The 17,933-nt window shown below is 35.8% G+C and overlaps 1 protein-coding gene across 6 annotated transcripts in view; it reads left to right on the top strand.

The window, feature by feature from the left end:
• The window catches only part of JMJD1C (jumonji domain containing 1C), a 247,062-nt gene that overhangs the window by 178,938 nt on the left and 50,191 nt on the right, over window positions 1-17,933 (top strand). For 3 of the 6 annotated variants that reach the window (XM_070432828.1, XM_070432827.1, XM_070432831.1), the window contains 5 exons: window positions 9,921-10,026; window positions 13,203-13,327; window positions 14,681-14,824; window positions 14,933-15,119; window positions 15,250-16,928. In XM_070432828.1, coding sequence (XP_070288929.1) covers window positions 10,020-10,026; window positions 13,203-13,327; window positions 14,681-14,824; window positions 14,933-15,119; window positions 15,250-16,928 — 2,142 coding nt within the window. In that variant the 5' untranslated portion in view covers window positions 9,921-10,019. Of the gene's footprint in view, window positions 1-9,920; window positions 10,027-13,202; window positions 13,328-14,680; window positions 14,829-14,932; window positions 15,120-15,249; window positions 16,929-17,933 lie in introns of those variants that run through there. The other 3 variants (XM_070432830.1, XM_070432829.1, XM_070432832.1) reach the window with 2 other exon arrangements.

Raw genomic sequence — 17,933 nt, 5'->3', positions numbered from 1 at the left:
AGATAATAAATATAATAAGTAAATGATACAGTATAATAGACAGTTTAATTACTGCTAAGACAAAAGGGAATAGTAAAGCAAGGTAAGACCAACTAGAAATAGAGAGGGGAGAGGCAGGTTAGAGTATTAAATAGAGTGGTCACAGTAGATGGCATTGAGAAGGCATATCCTACATAAAAGTTTATTTAATCTGAATTGCATTGATTTGTGCGTGAGTGTATTCCAACAGGCTGTAAAATCTTCAAGGACAGAAACTCTTATATGTATTGCCAGCCTCTTGGCACAGTAATAGACATCTGGTGTTCAAAATTTGTTGAATGAAATATCGTCCTAATATAGCCCTGGCCTGTTTGCTCAGTTGGTTGAATTTTGCCCCCATGTACCGAAGGGTTGCCAGTCCAATCCCCAGTTGGGGCGTGTGCGGAAGGCAGCCAATTGGTGTTTCTCTCTTTTCCTCTCCCTCTCTCTCTAAAATCAATTAAAACATCTTTAAAAAGAAATGTAGTCCTATTGTACTTTACCTATAAAAGTGCCTCTTAGTCCCATACACAAAGACTACTTCAGACATAATTTCAACAAGCTATTGAATCTGGTTTCCTCTACAACATGTGAGAAGCCAAAAGGAGAATTTTTTTAAAGTGTGATGATGTTATATTGGGCGCTTGACAGCACAAGAGGTTACAAAAGAAACTAAAAATAGTTCAAACTCAAACTTTGTCTTTCTGGGATAGTTTGGTATAGAGACAGCAACACTTGACATTTATCAATAATTATGATTGTATCATAATATAGTGATCAATGATAACCATGTGTATAGATGAAAAGCTTAAATTGTGTTGAGTATCTTATTTAATGAAGGAACTCTAGAAATGTTTTTATTCAGAGTTGCTAGAATTTTATAAATTTCACTTCTAGAAGTTATCTGTAAAAACTTTTTGTAGCCCACCCACTGTGGCTCAGTGGTTGAGTTCGACATGAACCAGGAGTTCACAGTTTGATTCACGGGCAGGGCACATACCTGTGGGTTGCAGGCTTGATCCCCAGTGTGAGGCGTGCAGGAGGCAGCCGATCAATGATTCTCTTTCATCTCTCCCTCTCCCTTTATCTCCAAAATCAATAAAAATATATTCTTAAAAAACGTTTTATAGGCAGAAACTATAATAAGTATTTATTATATCTCTTTCAATTTATGTTCTCTTCCCTTTTTTCTAATTAGATGTTCTAGATGGGCACTGATCTCTTTTCTCTTAGATCGTCCAAAAACAAAACCAAAAAAAAAAATGACAGCAGCCAACACATTAGCCTTCCTATGTGAATGAATCAAAATTATACCCCTTTTTTTTCCAGATTGGCAAAATATAATAATTTTTGGTGTGCCACAGAATTTTAGTAATTTGTGTGCCATGAGATGAAAAAGGTTGAAAATCGCTGTTCTAGATAAGTTAAACTTATTAGGAATAGCAAAATAATGACTAAATAATTGTGAAGTTCATGGTTCCTACTATCTTAACAGTACTAGGTAATTAAGTTGTTCCTGTATTATGATACTTTGGAGTTGTAATTTTAACTCCCTCCGTTTTATGAATAATTTCATGCATTTCTCATGTATTTGCGCTTGCTCTGCATAGACCCCAATGAAGGAAACAGATAGTCTGAAATAGGGATCATGTGATAAAAGACTAATAAGTCACTTGGCAGATCCAAGTCTATCAAGTTATGGGACTTATTGATTATTTAAGTTTGCACTAGATTGTAGTAATTCTTTCTGAGGAGAGAGAACTTTGGTATAATAGTTCAAGTTTATAGGTTATGATAATACACTGAAAATATCAGCCTCCAGAGTATTTGGTGTATTAGTCATTTTAAAATTATATCCTTTGCATTTTATATATATGTTTTTTAACAGTATTTTTTAAAATATATTTTTATTGATTTCAGAGAGGAAGGGAGAAGGGAGAGAGCGAGAGAAACATCAATGATGAGAGAGAATCATGGATCGGCTGTCTCCTACATACCCTCTACTGGGGATCAAGCCCGAAACCTGGGCATATGCCCTTGATCAGAATTGAACCCAGGACCCTTCAGCCACAGGCTGACCTTTATCCACTGAGCCAAACCAGCTCGGGCTGCATTTTATATTTTTAAGATAATTTTTAAAAATAGATGTTAACTCTTATAATCAGAATAGTTTGTGACACAATTATATGTATACTCTAGCTTGTATGTGTTCCTACCTAGGATTTTTAAAACATATATATTTTATTGATTTTTTACAGAGAGGAAGGGAGAGGGATAGAGAGAGAGAAACATGATGAGAGAGAAACATCCATTAGCTGCCTCCTGCACACTCCCTACCGGGTATGTGCCCGCAACCAAGGTACATGCTCTTAACCGGAATCAAACCTGGGACCCTTGAGTCCGCAGGCCGACACTCTATCCACTGAGCCAGACCAGTTAGGGCTCTAGGAATTATTTTTAGTAGAGTACTTTCCAAAAATGTGTAATCATATAATTTTATTTCTTAGGTTGAGCTCCTCCCCCCAGCAGAGGGGAACTAAAGGTAGGGTGAGACTGCCATAGGTGGAGTGTTCCTCCAGGGCAAGGGAGTTGTTTCTTTTATTTTTTTAAACTTTGGCTGTTCTGAAAGAATATTTTCAGTTGCTTCTTTAGAAAACATTAAACAGTTACCAGGCCTTCCTGAGTTTGTTCAGTGTTAAGTTTGAGGAAGCTGCAGTTAGTAAATTGTGGTTAGCAGATGTTATAAGCAGGTGACTCAGTAGGTTGAACTCATGATGACTCAACTCTGTAAAAATCATGCTGATAAATAACTTGAAAGAAAAATTGCCTTCCAGACTTTTGAACTGCCATAAAAATTCAAAACTATTATTAAAGTTATCACAAAGAATATTGACATGTGGCTTTAGAAGGAAACACGTTTTCCTTCAAGTAGTTTTAAAAGTTTTACTTAATTGTTTTGATTTTTGCTCTGTGGTAATTGAAAGAAGACCTACCAATGACACTAAGCAAGTTGTATATTAAAAATGAAGAAATAACCCTGCCTGTTTTGCTCAGTGGTTAGAACACGGGCCGCAAACCAAAGGGTCAAGGGTTTGATTCCAGGTCAGGGACAGGTACCCTGGTTACAGGTTTGTCCCGGCCCCGGTCAGGGCATGTGCAGGAGGCAACCAATGGATGTGCCTTTCTCACATCAATGTTTTTCTTTCTCTCTCTCCCCCTCCTTTACCTCCCTTCACCTCTCTATTGGAAAAAAATGAACAGAAAAAAATATCCTCAGGTGAGGATTTTTTTTTTAAAGCAGAAATATTCTATGTCTACATAAAGTGTATTCAAGAGAATATTTTTTTGAGAGGTTGGTTTCAGTAGGGAGGTTAACAGAGAAACCCAAATGGCAGTTATTTTTAATTAATATAATAAAATAATCTGCTTAACTTTTTAATGTAACCTTGATTATAAATGAACAAATAAAGCAAAATTTGTAGTCTTATGGTTTGATGTAATAGGGCATGTATATTAATATGGGATATTCTATTCTAAAATTCTTTTAGATAATTTGGTAAGTTAATTATATCTGATAAATTATTACAATCTGTTGTCTTATAATATCCATTCCAAATCTTGGAATACCATATTCCTGTGAACTTGTTTTAATTCCATAAACATCATTTTCTGTATTTTATTTTATTTTTAAATATATTTTATTGATTTTTTACAGAGAGGAAGGGAGAGAGATAGAGAGTTAGAAACATCGATGAGAGAGAGACATCGATCAGCTGCCTCCTGCACATCCCCCACTGGGGATGTGCCCGCAACCCAGGTACATGCCCCCGACTGGAATCGAACCCGGGACCCTTCAGTCCGCAGGCCGACGCTCTATCCACTGAGCCAAACCGGTTTTGGCCATTTTCTGTATTTTAAAATAACAAAATAATTTGGTTAATTGGGCTTCCTTTCACTTTGTGTCATATTACTAGTATCATAAGTAAATTATTGAATACTCGGCAAAGAGTATTCAAAATTTTGATACTGCAAGTACATGGATTGGTAAAAGGTATGTGGAAAGGGTTTTGACAGTAGGCAGATGCTTGCTGCTTTGCCTCCCTTCCAGCCATGTAATGTAATTGAGGGTAAATTACATAATCTTTGACTGTTTACTCATCTGTAAATTGGAAAGAATAAAATCAAAGTAGGGTTCTTAGAATTAAGTGAGGTTAACATTTGTGAAAGTGCTTTAGATATTTTTTAAATTAAACAGAAAATAAACTTTGAATATTTGTCCATGATCAACAGATATAAATTTACTGCTTTCATAATTTCTCATGCTGTACGTTAATATAACCATTTCTATTTTAGTTATTAATGATATAAATAATAGCAAGTAATACCAAGTGGAAGTTTAAAGGAGAGATTCCTTAAATATTTGGATGGATATATAATGGCCAGTTGCTTACTGTGGCAATAAGCTTCAAGGTAGAATTCTGAGGATGATGGAATACTTATCTGTAATATTCTGGGATCAAGCTACCAGGATTTAGCTATAGTGATTATGAAATGAATTAACATTATTTTCCAATTTTTATTTTTTTATCTTCACCCGAGGATGTTTTTTTTGTGTGTGTTTTTTTTTTTTTTTTGAGAAAAAGGGGAAGAGGAGAGAATCATTTTTTTTTTTTTTAATATATTTTATTGATTTTTTACAGAGAGGAAGGGAGAGAGATAGAGAGTCAGAAACATCGATGAGGGAGAAACATCGATCAGCTGCCTCCTGCACATCCCCGACTGGAGATGTGCCCGCAACCCAGGTACATGCCCTTGACCGGAATCGAACCTGGGACCTTCCAGTCCGCAGGCCGACGCTCTATCCACTGAGCCAAACCGGTCTCGGCGAGAATCATTTTTTTAAAAAATATATTTTTATTGATTTCAGAGAGGAAGGGAGAAGGGAGTAAGAGATAGAAACATCTGTGGTAAGAGAGAATCCTTGATCGGCGATCAAGCCCACAACCTGGGCATGTGCCCTAACAGGAATCGAACTGTGAACTCCTGGTTCATAGGTTGATGCTCAACCACTGAGCCATGCTGGCCAGGTGAGAAACATTTTTTAACATTCATGTGCTTCATAAACTTGCTTTTCTAAAACTGGGAGCCATGAAATATGGTAAATAAAACAATTTAGAAAGATTGGTAGATTATTTTTATCGGGAAAACGTGAGAAAGGTGATATTATTCTAGAACAGCGATTTTCAGCCAGTGCTGCAAGAATTTTTAAAACATGCCCTGACTATTTTCAGGGGCACTGACTCTTTTCTCTTAGATTGTTTAAAAAAAAAAAAAAAAAATTGACAGCAGCCAACACACCAACACAACAATTACTGTCTGGTGTGACTTAATCAAAATTTTTTTTTTTTTTTGCCAAATTGGCAAAAAATATATTTTTTTGGTGTGCTGAAGAATTTTAGTAATTAGTTTATGTATGCCATGAGATGAAAAAGGTTGAAAAGCTCTGTTCTAGAAGGTTGTCAATTTATAGTAATATATTGACAAATTAAGAAGACTGTGACAAAAAGACTTTAAAAGAAACTGTAAAAGTTAAGTCCATAAGATAAATAAATAAGGAAAACATATAAGTAAAAAGTCTTCTCCTTGCCCTAGCCTGTTAGCTCAGTGTATAGAGTGTAGGCCTGTGTCCAGCCAAAGGGTCCTGATTCCCATTCTGGCCAAGGACACTGTACCTTGGTTGCAGGCTCCTCCCCAGCCAGGACCCTAGTCAGTGGCCTGGTCAGGACGCCTGCAGGAGGCAACCTGTCGATGTGTTTCTCTCACATTGATGTTTTTCTCTCCCTTTCCCTCTCTCTTTCACTCTCCTTAAAAATTGATGAAAAGAATATCCTCAGGTGAGAATTAACAGCAACAACAAATTCTATCTCCTTGTTCTACTTATTTGTAATCCAAAGCATAGTCCCCACCTCAACATTTACTTCTGCCTTTAGATTCACTGCTGACCTCAGGCTTGCTCACTGATTTCTACAGCTAGTCAATGCCTTTGATTCTGTTTTGCAAGAACTTGCTAAGGCTACCCAGGCTATTTGTAACAGAACATTGTTTCTAAAGCTTGCTTTTTAAAAAGTGAGGCTTAATTGCTATTGAAGTCAGTTTTGTTTTTATTTTAAATTACACAAATTAAGGATTGCAGTGAGTAAATGAATCAATCCTATGTTTCAGCTTAATTCTGATTCATGTACATTAAAATCTTGCATGTTTTTTATTTTTTCAGCGTGAATACATAAAATCTATAACACTCTTGACTCTAAAATATTGATGTTTGTTTTATAGCAGGGAATCTAGTAGTTCTAAATAATTATAATAATTTAAAATTCTGCCTAAAACTTAAAATTTTAGCAATTATGTAAATCTGGAAAATTTTAGGTTTTATCATAGATTGTGTTAGGAAGAAAGAATGAGGGTATCCAAAACTGACTATACTAGTAGATTCAAAACTATGTTAGAAACATTTTAGAAATAACCATAGCCTTAATTTTATGTAGCAGAAAATACCAGGTAAAATGTTTGAAATATATTGATCATTTCTCCCAGTAGTACATGAAGACAATTTTGTGGTAGGATGTGGTGTGACATTTCCTTTCTCTTTAACCCTAATCTTTTTCAAAGTGTCATATAAGCTATATTTGTCTCCCTGATTGGGTCTTCCCCTGTTCTTGGGGGTTTTATTATTTTTTTTTAATCTTCACTCGAGGCACAGCTAAAGTTCTATATTAGTCAGTTGCATTCTGTGAAAGATAATGAATAAATAGCATTTTTTAAAGCTATGATTTTTGTGTTTTATTTAAATATATTTTTATTGATTTTAGAGAGGAAGGGAGAAGGAGGTAGATAGAAACATCAGTGATGAGGGAGAATCATTGATCGGCCTCCTAGCACACCCCCTACTGGAGATTGAGCCGAAAACCTGGGTATGTGCCCTGACTGGGAATCGAACTGTGAACTTCTGGTTCATAGGTCAACACTCATCCATTGAGCCAAATCAGCCAGGCTATTTATAGCATTTTTAATTTACAGATCCTTAGTTTCTCATGTCTGTGAGTCTGCCTGCCTTGTATCTGATTTTTAGCACTTTCACAGAATTGTTCAGGTCAATAAAAAAGGGGGAGGGGAGCATTCATTTGGCTCTTCGTTAGCATTAGCAACTCTTATAATTTGTCCTTTTTTGAGTCTCTTTAATGGAGTGCGGGTGAATTTCCCGCCAAAATATAAGATGGCTCTGTCTTTTGGTTTTGTTCCATCCACCAAAAGGGTGGATTACAAACAAATATTTGGTAATACGCAGTTACAATCGGCCCGAGTTTACACGTTTCCCGCACTCCACCGCAAATCTATATGAACCGAGTTAAAGACGGCTCCCTCGGAGTACGCGCAATTCACGCGAGCCGACTTAACTCGTTTCCCGCACTCCAAGTGTAAAAAGCTCACAAAGGGAATGATGACTACAGTTAACTGAAGTACCTGTAACTTTCAGAGCACTATACATAGAGGAGGACTTCAGTAACAATATGACTATCATAACCAGGCAATGTATTGGGATAATTTTCATGGGTTTTAATTTAGTAATTCTTGTCATCCAGTATTAGGCATAATTCAGAATTGGATGTTTTAAGGAAAGTGCTTGTGGTATTTTTTTAAATCTTATAAAAACATTAAGATGGAAAGAGGCAGTTATTAGTAACTCTGCTTTATAGATGAGGGGAAATTGATAACACAGTAATTTGAACTTATAAGGTCATTTTAGGAAATGGAGTTAATTATTAGTTTTTAATGGTATGCTTTTTGTGCTAGAAAATGAATGGGTCATTTTTGAGAGGATATTGGTATGGTGTCTTACTTTTGGAAATTCAGCCTGTTATTTTAACCTGTTGAATAAATAAAATATACATAAATGTTGAGCAAGTAAATTTTATATTCCTGTATCTTAAGTTGTAAATTTTCAATACAGGGTAACTGATGTTATACCTATCTACAGAATATGGCTGTGCTGTTTTAATAGCAGTTTGTGCCCCATTTCCCCCCAAAATATAAAGGCTTGGGAGCAATAGGCCATAGTAAACTTTGTATAAAGTCAGCAGTGACATCCAGGTGATTGTGTGGTTTTCTAGATGAGTACCCATTTTCTTCTTGACAGTTAAACGTCTAGAATAACAGTGACAAGAGCAGTTGTAATAAAGGTTAGATAGATGTTTAAAACTAGAGAAGACTTGAGTCTATAGATACCTAAAACCAGAATTCAAATGTTTGAATGACTAGACTATCAGCTTAGGAAAGCGATTAGGTTTGTGTTTGACTCTAAGGAGTTAAGCTTGGATCTGTGTATGGAAGTTAAAGTAAGAAAGATTTTAAAAGAACTTGATAGCTGTCAGGGCTGTCTGGAAATAGTAATGGATTTCCTTGGGAAACAGAAAGTTTCCTGTGTTTTGTCTGTCATAGATCAGTCTATCACCTGGTGTGTATCAAGAGGATTCAAGCCTGAACTTTCTATGGTATTTTCTATTCTTAAAATGATGATGTTAACTAAGTGTGCAAAAGGAATTGCTAAAAAGCTTTTTTTACAAAAGGGAAGACTAGTCATGGGCAATTATTTTTTTCAAAATGACACATTTTATCTACCTTTTTGTGTGACAGTTTTCACTGTAGTATTTCCTTTTGCTTTAAAGTAGCACTTTTGTATCTTTTCCAAGGAACATAGCTGATAACTTTAAAGGCCTTTACTTCACCTGTAGTGTTCACTAGGTACAAATGAAATCACATTATCTACCACAGTATTACTCCAAAAATTCAAAGTAGTCCCTAAAAGCAGTGATGACATGAGAAGGAAAAGCTTTACTTAGAAAAACTTTAAAGCAGAAGAGTAAAGTATGACCTACCTGCTTGATTAGGGATTCATCTTTTGTACTCTTCAGCCACTTTCGGCTCTTCCAAATTGCAAATTATTTTTATTCATCAGATACAACTATCTTCATTTAGCTTCTTCTATTCACTGGTTTCCATAATCTGCCAGTCCATTTTTAAAAAGGCCGCCAATTGACAGTGCTGCTTTGTTGTTCTTCCCAGCTCTACCCTACGGCTCCTGTTGCTGATCTCAAATGGAGGAGCAGCAGAGGTGCTTTAAGAGAGAGAGAACAGAATGTCAGAGAGTCCAGCAGGGTACCAACAGTTTGTGGGCAACAACGTGGCTGTGTGATTCACATCTCTAATGAGAGAACTTGTTATTTCTCTCTAGATCCACCTTGTTATAAGGATAATATCATCAATAACGTAATTTTAATTGCCTGGATGCTTTGACACTGGCTTGAAAACTTTTAGCATTGAAGTTACTGGTCAGCTGTATTTAGTAGAACAAAACTAATAACATTTAAATCAAGATACTAGATAATGACTTGTCATTTAAAGCTAACGTTTTAGGCATTATGGGAAGAATGGTAACTCAACTATGTATATTTTTATTGTCACTAAAATATTCAGCTTGATTCTTTTGCTGACAACCTTAAATGACCTGATGCTGGTTCATTTGTATATTGTTTCTAACAGTGAAACCCTTTAAAAAGATGACTTGTATAAGGCCATACTTGAAGTTAAAAACAGATGAATAGATTTCAGATTTTGCCTTTAGGACATGACATGGTTGTCAAGGAGCAAATTTTACCATGGATTAATTTATTTTGGTGTTCTGTTATTATTTAATTACTAATGAATTATTACTTAAGAACTTGTGTTTTTTCATACATTTAATCAAGGAATTTTTTTTCCATCTTTAGAACATGTAGGAGGGAAATTTGGTAACATTAATGTTATAAGAGCATAACATGGACCTTCCTTTTAATCTGTAATTCTAGGAGGACATAGACAGCCTAAACCCAGTTCTCAGGGACAATCCACAACTTCAGGAAGAAGTGAAAATTTGGGTAAAGGAACAAAAGGTTCAGGAGATTTTTATGCAAGGTAACTATTTTAAAGTTTTGTATTTCTCTGTGTGGAAGTTTTGTTTTGTTTCATTTTATTATTATTTTTTTAAATATATTTTTATTGATTTCAGAGAGGAAGGGATAGGGAGAGAGATAGAAACATCAATGATGAGAGAGAATCCTGGATCAGTTGCCTCCTGCACACTCCTCACTGGGGATCAAGCCCGTGCAACCTGGGCATGTTCCCTGACCGGGAATCGAACTGATGACCTGGTTTACAGGTCAACGCTCAACCACTGAGCCACGCCAGCTGGGTTTGTTTTGTTTTTAAACTGAACATTTTCTCATGTTAGGTTTTGGTTGTTTCAATTATGTGCAATATAAATAGAAAGCCTAGTCTCATATTTTGAGTTATATACAGTCCAGGAAAAATAATAGCAAAATCATAATAATTTTAATAGAAAGTTGATCATTCCTTTTTTAGTCCAATTAACCAACTTGAGATAGCTGCCTGGCATGAAATTATCGCCACACAGATGTTTTGTTGATAGGAAAAATTTCCATATTTACAGAATGCTTTAGGTGTGTCCTTCCCGGAAAAGGAAGCATTGTTTGCAGTAGAGGGTTGCCCAAAGCCACAATTGATTTCCTTTGAAGAATGCTGTTGGTATCTGATAAAAGTGGTCTATTTCAGTTTGCCTTCCTCAGTGATTACTACAATACTAGTCTTAGTTTTTTCTTTCTTTTTTTCCCCCCTAGAAACAAGTTTGTCTACAACATGTGACTTTTAAATCAGTGGGGTTTTATAATTCTTAGTGATTTCTTTTTCTGTCAGTAAAATCATTATGTAAATGTAAAGCTTTTTGTGTAATTAAATTAAAATAGGGACAACGTGACATGAAGTATTGATATTAGGTCTAATTTTTATAAAAAGGAATTTTGTGGTCAAATTTCCATATTTATCTCAGTTCTCAACTTCCATGCCATTTAAGTATTAAGAGAGATAATCCCAAAGTTGTGGCTGTTTTGCTTTGTGTAGGTATGGCAACAGATCATCTGCTTACTAAATTCTTAAGCTAAATACTTTTTAAACTTTTAATATGAATAATTTGAAACATAAACAGTATTATAATATTTCAGTGAACTTCTATGTTCTTATATCCAAGCACCAGGAATTATAAAACCATGGCAGATTCTGTCACATCCATACTCCTGTTTACTTTTATAAAATTTCAGACATCACCACATCCTATCTGTTTTTAAAGACATCACATCGTTATTATACCGGGGAAAAAAAGCTTCCTTAATATCAAGTACTGAATACTTGGGTTAAAATTTCCATTTGTCTCATAAATGTCTTAAATTATTTTTATCAGGATTGATTGAAAATTAGGGGATCAAAAAAAGTCCACAAATTGGTTGTTATGTCCTGTCTTACCTTTTTTCTTCTAATTTATTCAATGGAGAAACCAGGTTAATATTTTTTAATAACCTTTCTTCCTTATCATGTTCTTAGAGGTGAAAATATTAAGGCAGTGCCCTGGCCAGTGCGGCTTAGTTGGTTGAGCCTTATCCCTTGCACCAAAAGATTGCTGGTTTGATTCCTGGTCAGGGTACATAATACAGGTCAATGTTTCTCTCTCACATTGATGATTCTCTCTCTCCCCCTTCCTCTTGCTCTTAAATCATTTTTTAAAACATAATATTTATAAAAAATAAAAAATGAGGCTAACTCAAAATTGTTTGGTTGTGGGAACAAGTAGTTAAGATGGTGTGCTAATGGGAATTGAAAATTGGTCATTATTTAGAGTTATTCTAAAGTGCACTGGTACCTGTGAATTGGAGAAATTTTTATCTCCATTATACAGGTTCAGGATGAAGCAAAAGTAGGTTTACAGTTGTCCATAAGGAAAATAATACAATTTATACTAATAATAGCCTAGGTGGCGTCACGCCCTCACGCTGGCACAAGATGGCTGCACGCACAGCGTAGCCTGGCGGCCACTCTGTGCAATGAGGCCTGGGAGTCCCGCAGCTCTGCGTGGCGCGGAGGAGGCTGGTCCTGGCGTCTCCACCGCCTCACTCAGAGGAGATGGGTTGCAGCAGGGGAGGGCAGTTGTGGGCAATCAGGCCGGCAGGGGAGGGCAGTTGTGGGTCATCAGGCCAGCAGGGGAGGGCAGTTGGGGGCCATCAGGCCGGCAGGGGAGCGGTTAGGCATCGATCCGGCTGTGAGGGGAGTGGTTAGGGGGCAATCAGGCTGGCAGGCAGGCGGGCAGGCGAGCGGTTAGGAGCTAGTGGTCCCAGATTGTGAGAGGGATGTCCTAATGCTGGTCACGTGGCAGGATCAGGCCTAAACTGGCAGTCGGACATCCCTCAAGGTGTCCCAGATTGGAGAGGGTGCAGGCCAGGCTGAGAGACAACCCTCCTCCCTCCCCACCCCCACCCCACCCCCACCCCCGTGCACAAATTTTGTGCACTGGGCCTCTAGTAATTAATAAATAACAATTTGGATTTCATATGCTCACAATATAACCTACTTTTGCCCCACCCTGTATATTCTGTGGATTGACTTGTTTTAATAGGCCTACTTATATATAGACATGGTATATCTATAAGAAGTGAATATAATCCAAAAGTATGCCATATTTCTTTATAGAGCATTTTAGTGCCATATTTATAAATTCACTAGACAATCTCTACATGTTTTACGATTTTGGGCACGTTTTCCTAGCTATCACAGAGAAATCAAAATTTATAGTTTCTTATAGTAAAGTATGGTAACTAGGAGACTGAGGCAATAAGTTCCACATTACCCTTTCCATTTTAGCCATGTAGTTAATGTACCCCAACCTTGTTAAGTAGCTTTGTATCCTTACTACTTTCTAGACCACTATAACTTTACATTTTGTACAATCCTCTTATTAACTTATGATCCCAGAGACATTCTTTCTGACTTAGTTACTTTATTTCCATTGAGTTAGAAAGTATTTGTGTCTAGGAGAGTGTATTTAATGATAACTTGATAATGATCTGTCTTTTATATATACTTACTTATATCCAACTGAGTATTACCCATTTGTGTCATAACTCATGTTTCTCCTAAAAGATAGTTTTTAAATGAAAATGTCTCCATTTAAGATATCCCTATTTCTTGGGTTATTCTTTATTTTTATTTGTGTTTTTTTGTTTTTTTGTTTTTTGTTTTTTTTTTAGGTCCTTATTCCTTAAATGGATACAGAGTGAGAGTATATAGACAAGACTCTGCCACCCAGTGGTTTACTGGCATAATTACTCATCATGATCTCTTCACTCGCACCATGATCGTTATGAATGATCAGGTAAATAGTACAACTAATATTTTTGGAAACAGATATATACAATTCAAATTTTCATTGTTCCCCAAAAATAGATCAATAGGCTGACACTATGTAATTTTCATCTGTTATTTTAGTCATATAATCCCAATAAGTTTAAATATATTGATGTTACATAGAGGTCTCTTTAGGTCACAGGGAGATAATGATGCCAAATTTATTTCAACACTGATAAAATCAGTCTGTTAAATATAGACATCAGACTCTTTTAATTGATTAGTGTGGGGTGTTTTTTAATGCTTAGGTCAGCAAAATATTTTGTAAAGTCAGCTTTCCCATCTCTCCAGGAATAAAAATAATTCCCGAATGTTTTCTTTTCCATTATGAAAACTTTTAATATATGCTGTAGTTCTTTTCACATTAAATTTCAGAGTTGGTATGCTCCCTTAAGTTTTATGGTGAGTATTAAGGATACAAATTTCAAATGGAATTTTTAAATAGCAGTCTGCTGAAGAATCTCAGAGGGGAAGGCTAGAGTAGGTGGGAAGAGATCAACCAAAGAACTTGTATGAATATATGAATAACTCATGGACACAGACAATAAAGTGGTAAAGAAGGAGGAGTGGAGGGGAGAGAGGGGCGGGATTTAGAAGGGGTCAATGGGGGGGGGGGAACATATGTAATACTTTCAACAATAAATATTTTAAATAAATAAGTAAATAGTCTGAAAGTCTTAATTTCAAATCTTTTAAAGCTGTAGTTTATTTTCTTGAAAAAAATAGATATTTACACCATCTTACCTGTATGAGTTGTAGAGAGTAACTGAATTAATGAGAGCCCCTTTATAAACAATTTGAATGCTTTGGTTAAAATTTTGTGAAAATACTATTATTTAAATGGTATTTTTTTCCTGTAAAGGTGATGAACTTTCACCTCTCAGTGAAGAACAAAATTGCCTTTAGGTTTTTAAAAAATTACTTCTTTAGCCTCTCTTTTAAAATTTATATTTATTTATTTATTTACACTTTTGTCCTTTTCCTCTAAGCTCTATCTTCTTAATTTTATTTTATACCTTTTTTTTGAAAATTATTTTATGACTTGGCATCATACTCATTTGTTTTTCAAGGTGTACTTGCAATAGATATATTTGCTTTTTAATTCTTGGCTAGCAGATACAATAGTAGATCTCAGAAGAAAGTTGAAGTAATTTTCTCTATGATGATTAAAATTAGCTTATTGTAAGTATAGCAGTATCTTATAAATTAAGAATTCCAAACTGATTTCTAGACATTTCTATTCATTGATGAATGTGCCTAAGTAACACATTGACTAGCTGACTGGATTTAATTTTTGTTCTTTTTTTGTGTCATGGATTAGGTACTAGAACCACAGAATGTCGATCCTTCTATGGTTCAAATGACCTTTCTAGATGATGTTGTTCACTCTTTGTTAAAAGGTGAAAATATTGGCATTACATCACGACGAAGGTCTCGTGCTAGTCAAAATAGCAACGCTGTTCACGTATGTATGTTGTTAGTTCTGGATTATTGTAAAAAATTTTCCCTTAGATTACTTAGGATCAGGTTGTAAATAAATCATTGTTAATTGGTGTATTTTTTTTTTTTTTAGGGTCATTATACACGTGCCCAGGCAAATAGTCCCAGACCAACAATGAACTCCCAAGCTGCTGTACCAAAACAAAATACACACCAGCAACAAAGAAATATTCGTTCAAATAAGAGGAAGGGCTCAGATAGCAGCATACCAGATGAAGAGAAGATGAAGGAGGAAAAATATGATTATATAGGGCGAGGAGGTAGGAGGACCTGCTTTTTTTTTTTTTTTTTTTTGGGGGGGGGGGAATGAGAACAAGTAAAAATACATTTAAAGTATACTTATTTAATATCAGTATAAAAAATAAAACCTCTTTTTTTTTAATCTTGCAGAAAATCCTAAAGGTAAAAACAAACAGTTGGTGAACAAAAGAAGGAAACCTGAGGAGGATGAAAAGAAGCTAAATATGAAAAGACTACGAACCGACAATGTTTCAGACTTTTCTGAAAACAGTGACTCAGAAAATCCAAATAAGAGGATAATAAATAATTCCTTAGAGCAGAAACCAGAGAATGAGTTGAAAAATAAAAACACTTCGAAGATAAATGGAGAAGAAGGAAAATTCCAAAATAATGAGAAAACAGGAGAAGAGACACTCATAGATAGCCAGCCTCCCTGGGAACAAATACAAGGAAATAAAAAACATGAAGAAGTGGAGAAGCAGAACTTTGTTGACTCTCAGCTTCAAGAAAAAATGATTATCCATTCATCAGAACAGACCACACTTTCTGATCATAATCCTAATGATTTACTTCTTCAGGAAAATACGGAAAAAACACATACAGTGGAATTGCCAAAAGAGCAGTTTGTATCCAGACCATCCACACCAAAATGTGTTATTGATATTACAAATGACACTAATTCTGAAAAGGTGGTTCAGGAAAATTCAAATACCTTTGGCCTTCAGACACTTCAGAAAATGGATTCTAATATTAGTGATTCAAAACATTCTATTGTAAATGCAAAATATTTGGAAGCATCAAAACAAGATTCTGACCATAGCTGGATCAGTGATATAGTTAAAGTAGATTTAACCCAATCAAATGTTAAGAATGTTCCTTCAGGAAATGATCATTTGAATATGGAAAAAGAAAAAAATCAGTATGCTTCTTACACATCTTCTGTAAGTTCAGGTTCTGTGATGGATGATAAGCTGCGTAAGCGAAGTCCGCCTCCAGAGATTATAAAATCTAAACTTAATGCTTCAGTAGATGGTCACAAGACAAAATCCAATCCCTCACCTGAAGTTGTTAAACCTAAAATTACCCATTCTCCTGATTCTGTTAAGTCTAAGGCTACTTATGTCAACAGCCATACCGCTGGTGAAAGAAGACTGGCAAATAAGATAGAACATGAGTTATCAAGATGCAGTTTTCATCCAGTTCCTACTCGAGGCAGTGCATTGGAAACTACGAAGAGCCCTCTTATTATTGATAAAAATGAGCATTTCACCGTTTATAGAGATCCTGCACTTATTGGATCAGAAACAGGAGCGAATCACATTTCACCTTTCTTAAACCAGCATCCTTTTTCTCTTCATTCTTCATCTCATAGAACCTGTTTAAATCCAGGTACCCATCACCCTGCCTTAACTCCTGCAACCCACTTATTGGCCGGGTCATCCAGTCAAACTCCATTGCCTACCATTAACTCTCACCCTCTGACTAGTGGTCCACATCATTCTGTTCATCACCCTCATTTACTACCTGCTGTGTTACCTGGAGTGCCTACTGCTTCCTTACTTGGTGGCCACCAACGATTAGAGACTGCTCATGCCAGCAGCTTGAGCCACTTAGCACTAGCACACCAACAACAGCAACAGTTGTTACAGCACCAGTCACCTCATCTTCTTGGACAAGCCCATCCTTCTGCTTCGTATAGTCAGCTTGGTCTTTATCCAATTATTTGGCAATATCCAAATGGAACACATGCATACTCAGGACTTGGTCTGCCTTCTTCCAAGTGGGTTCACCCAGAAAATGCAGTTAATGCTGAATCTTCATTAAGAAGGGTAAGTTATATTGTAGTTAGCCACATATCCATATACATACTAATCTGCATATGTACAAGTGCTTTTTAAATAGTTCATTAATTTTCTAGATTTCTTTATATAATGTATTAACATTTTAAAGTTATTTTTCTAATTATAATGAAATTTTCCAATTACAGTAACTTTAGAGCCATGAAATCTGAAATCTCAAAGCCTATTTGTTTTTTAAGAGGCCAATTTAAAGTAAAACTTCCTAAATTGTTTCTTTTTTTATTTTATTTTATTGATTTTTTACAGAGAGGAAGGGAGAGGGATAGAGAGTTAGAAACATCAATGAGAGAGAAACATCGATCAGCTGCCTCCTGCACACTCCCTACTGGGGATGTGCCCGCAACCAAAGTGCATGCCCTTGACCGGAATCGAACCTGGGACCCTTGAGTCCGCAGGCCAATGCTCTATCCATTGAGCCAAACCGGTTAGGGCAGATTGTTTCTAATATACGTATTATGAAGACTATCTTCAATAATTAATTATGGTATATATCCATAATTGTTTGACTAAGCTAAATTCCTATAAGTGGAGTTTCTGGATTAAAAATTATATATAGTTGTTAGGATTTTTATACATATTATCCAATTATTCTTAAAAGACAAATTGTTCTATTCCCCAGCTGTATGCATTATGTTGATGCTATATTACAAGTTATCACTCTAATTTCCTTGTTCTCTAAAGGGAGCCAAAGTTAAAGGGTCCTTATATTTGGCAGTAAAGTTGGGGCTTAGATTCTCTCTACCTAATAGAGTATTGCAAAAGATAATAGTATAATGATTTTATTCTTTCATGGACTATGTGGTTTCTCTATCCAAATTCATTTTTACACTAAGAAATTGTTGAGGGCATTACCAGCCCCAATGTAAAAAATGGGGGAGTGGGAGTCCCTGTTAAATTTCAGGAGACAACTAGTCCTTGGGGCAGCCCAGGATGCTCTTCAGCAATACTCCAGAATTTTTTTTAACTCTTTCTCTC

This window comes from Myotis yumanensis, unplaced genomic scaffold (assembly GCF_028538775.1).
Source record: "Myotis yumanensis isolate MYYU_CA2020_CCGP unplaced genomic scaffold, mMyoYum1.0.hap1 SCAF_13, whole genome shotgun sequence".
Classification (NCBI taxonomy): domain Eukaryota; kingdom Metazoa; phylum Chordata; class Mammalia; order Chiroptera; family Vespertilionidae; genus Myotis; species Myotis yumanensis.
Note: the sequence above shows the minus strand (reverse complement) of the source record. Positions and strands in the feature narration are given on the sequence as shown.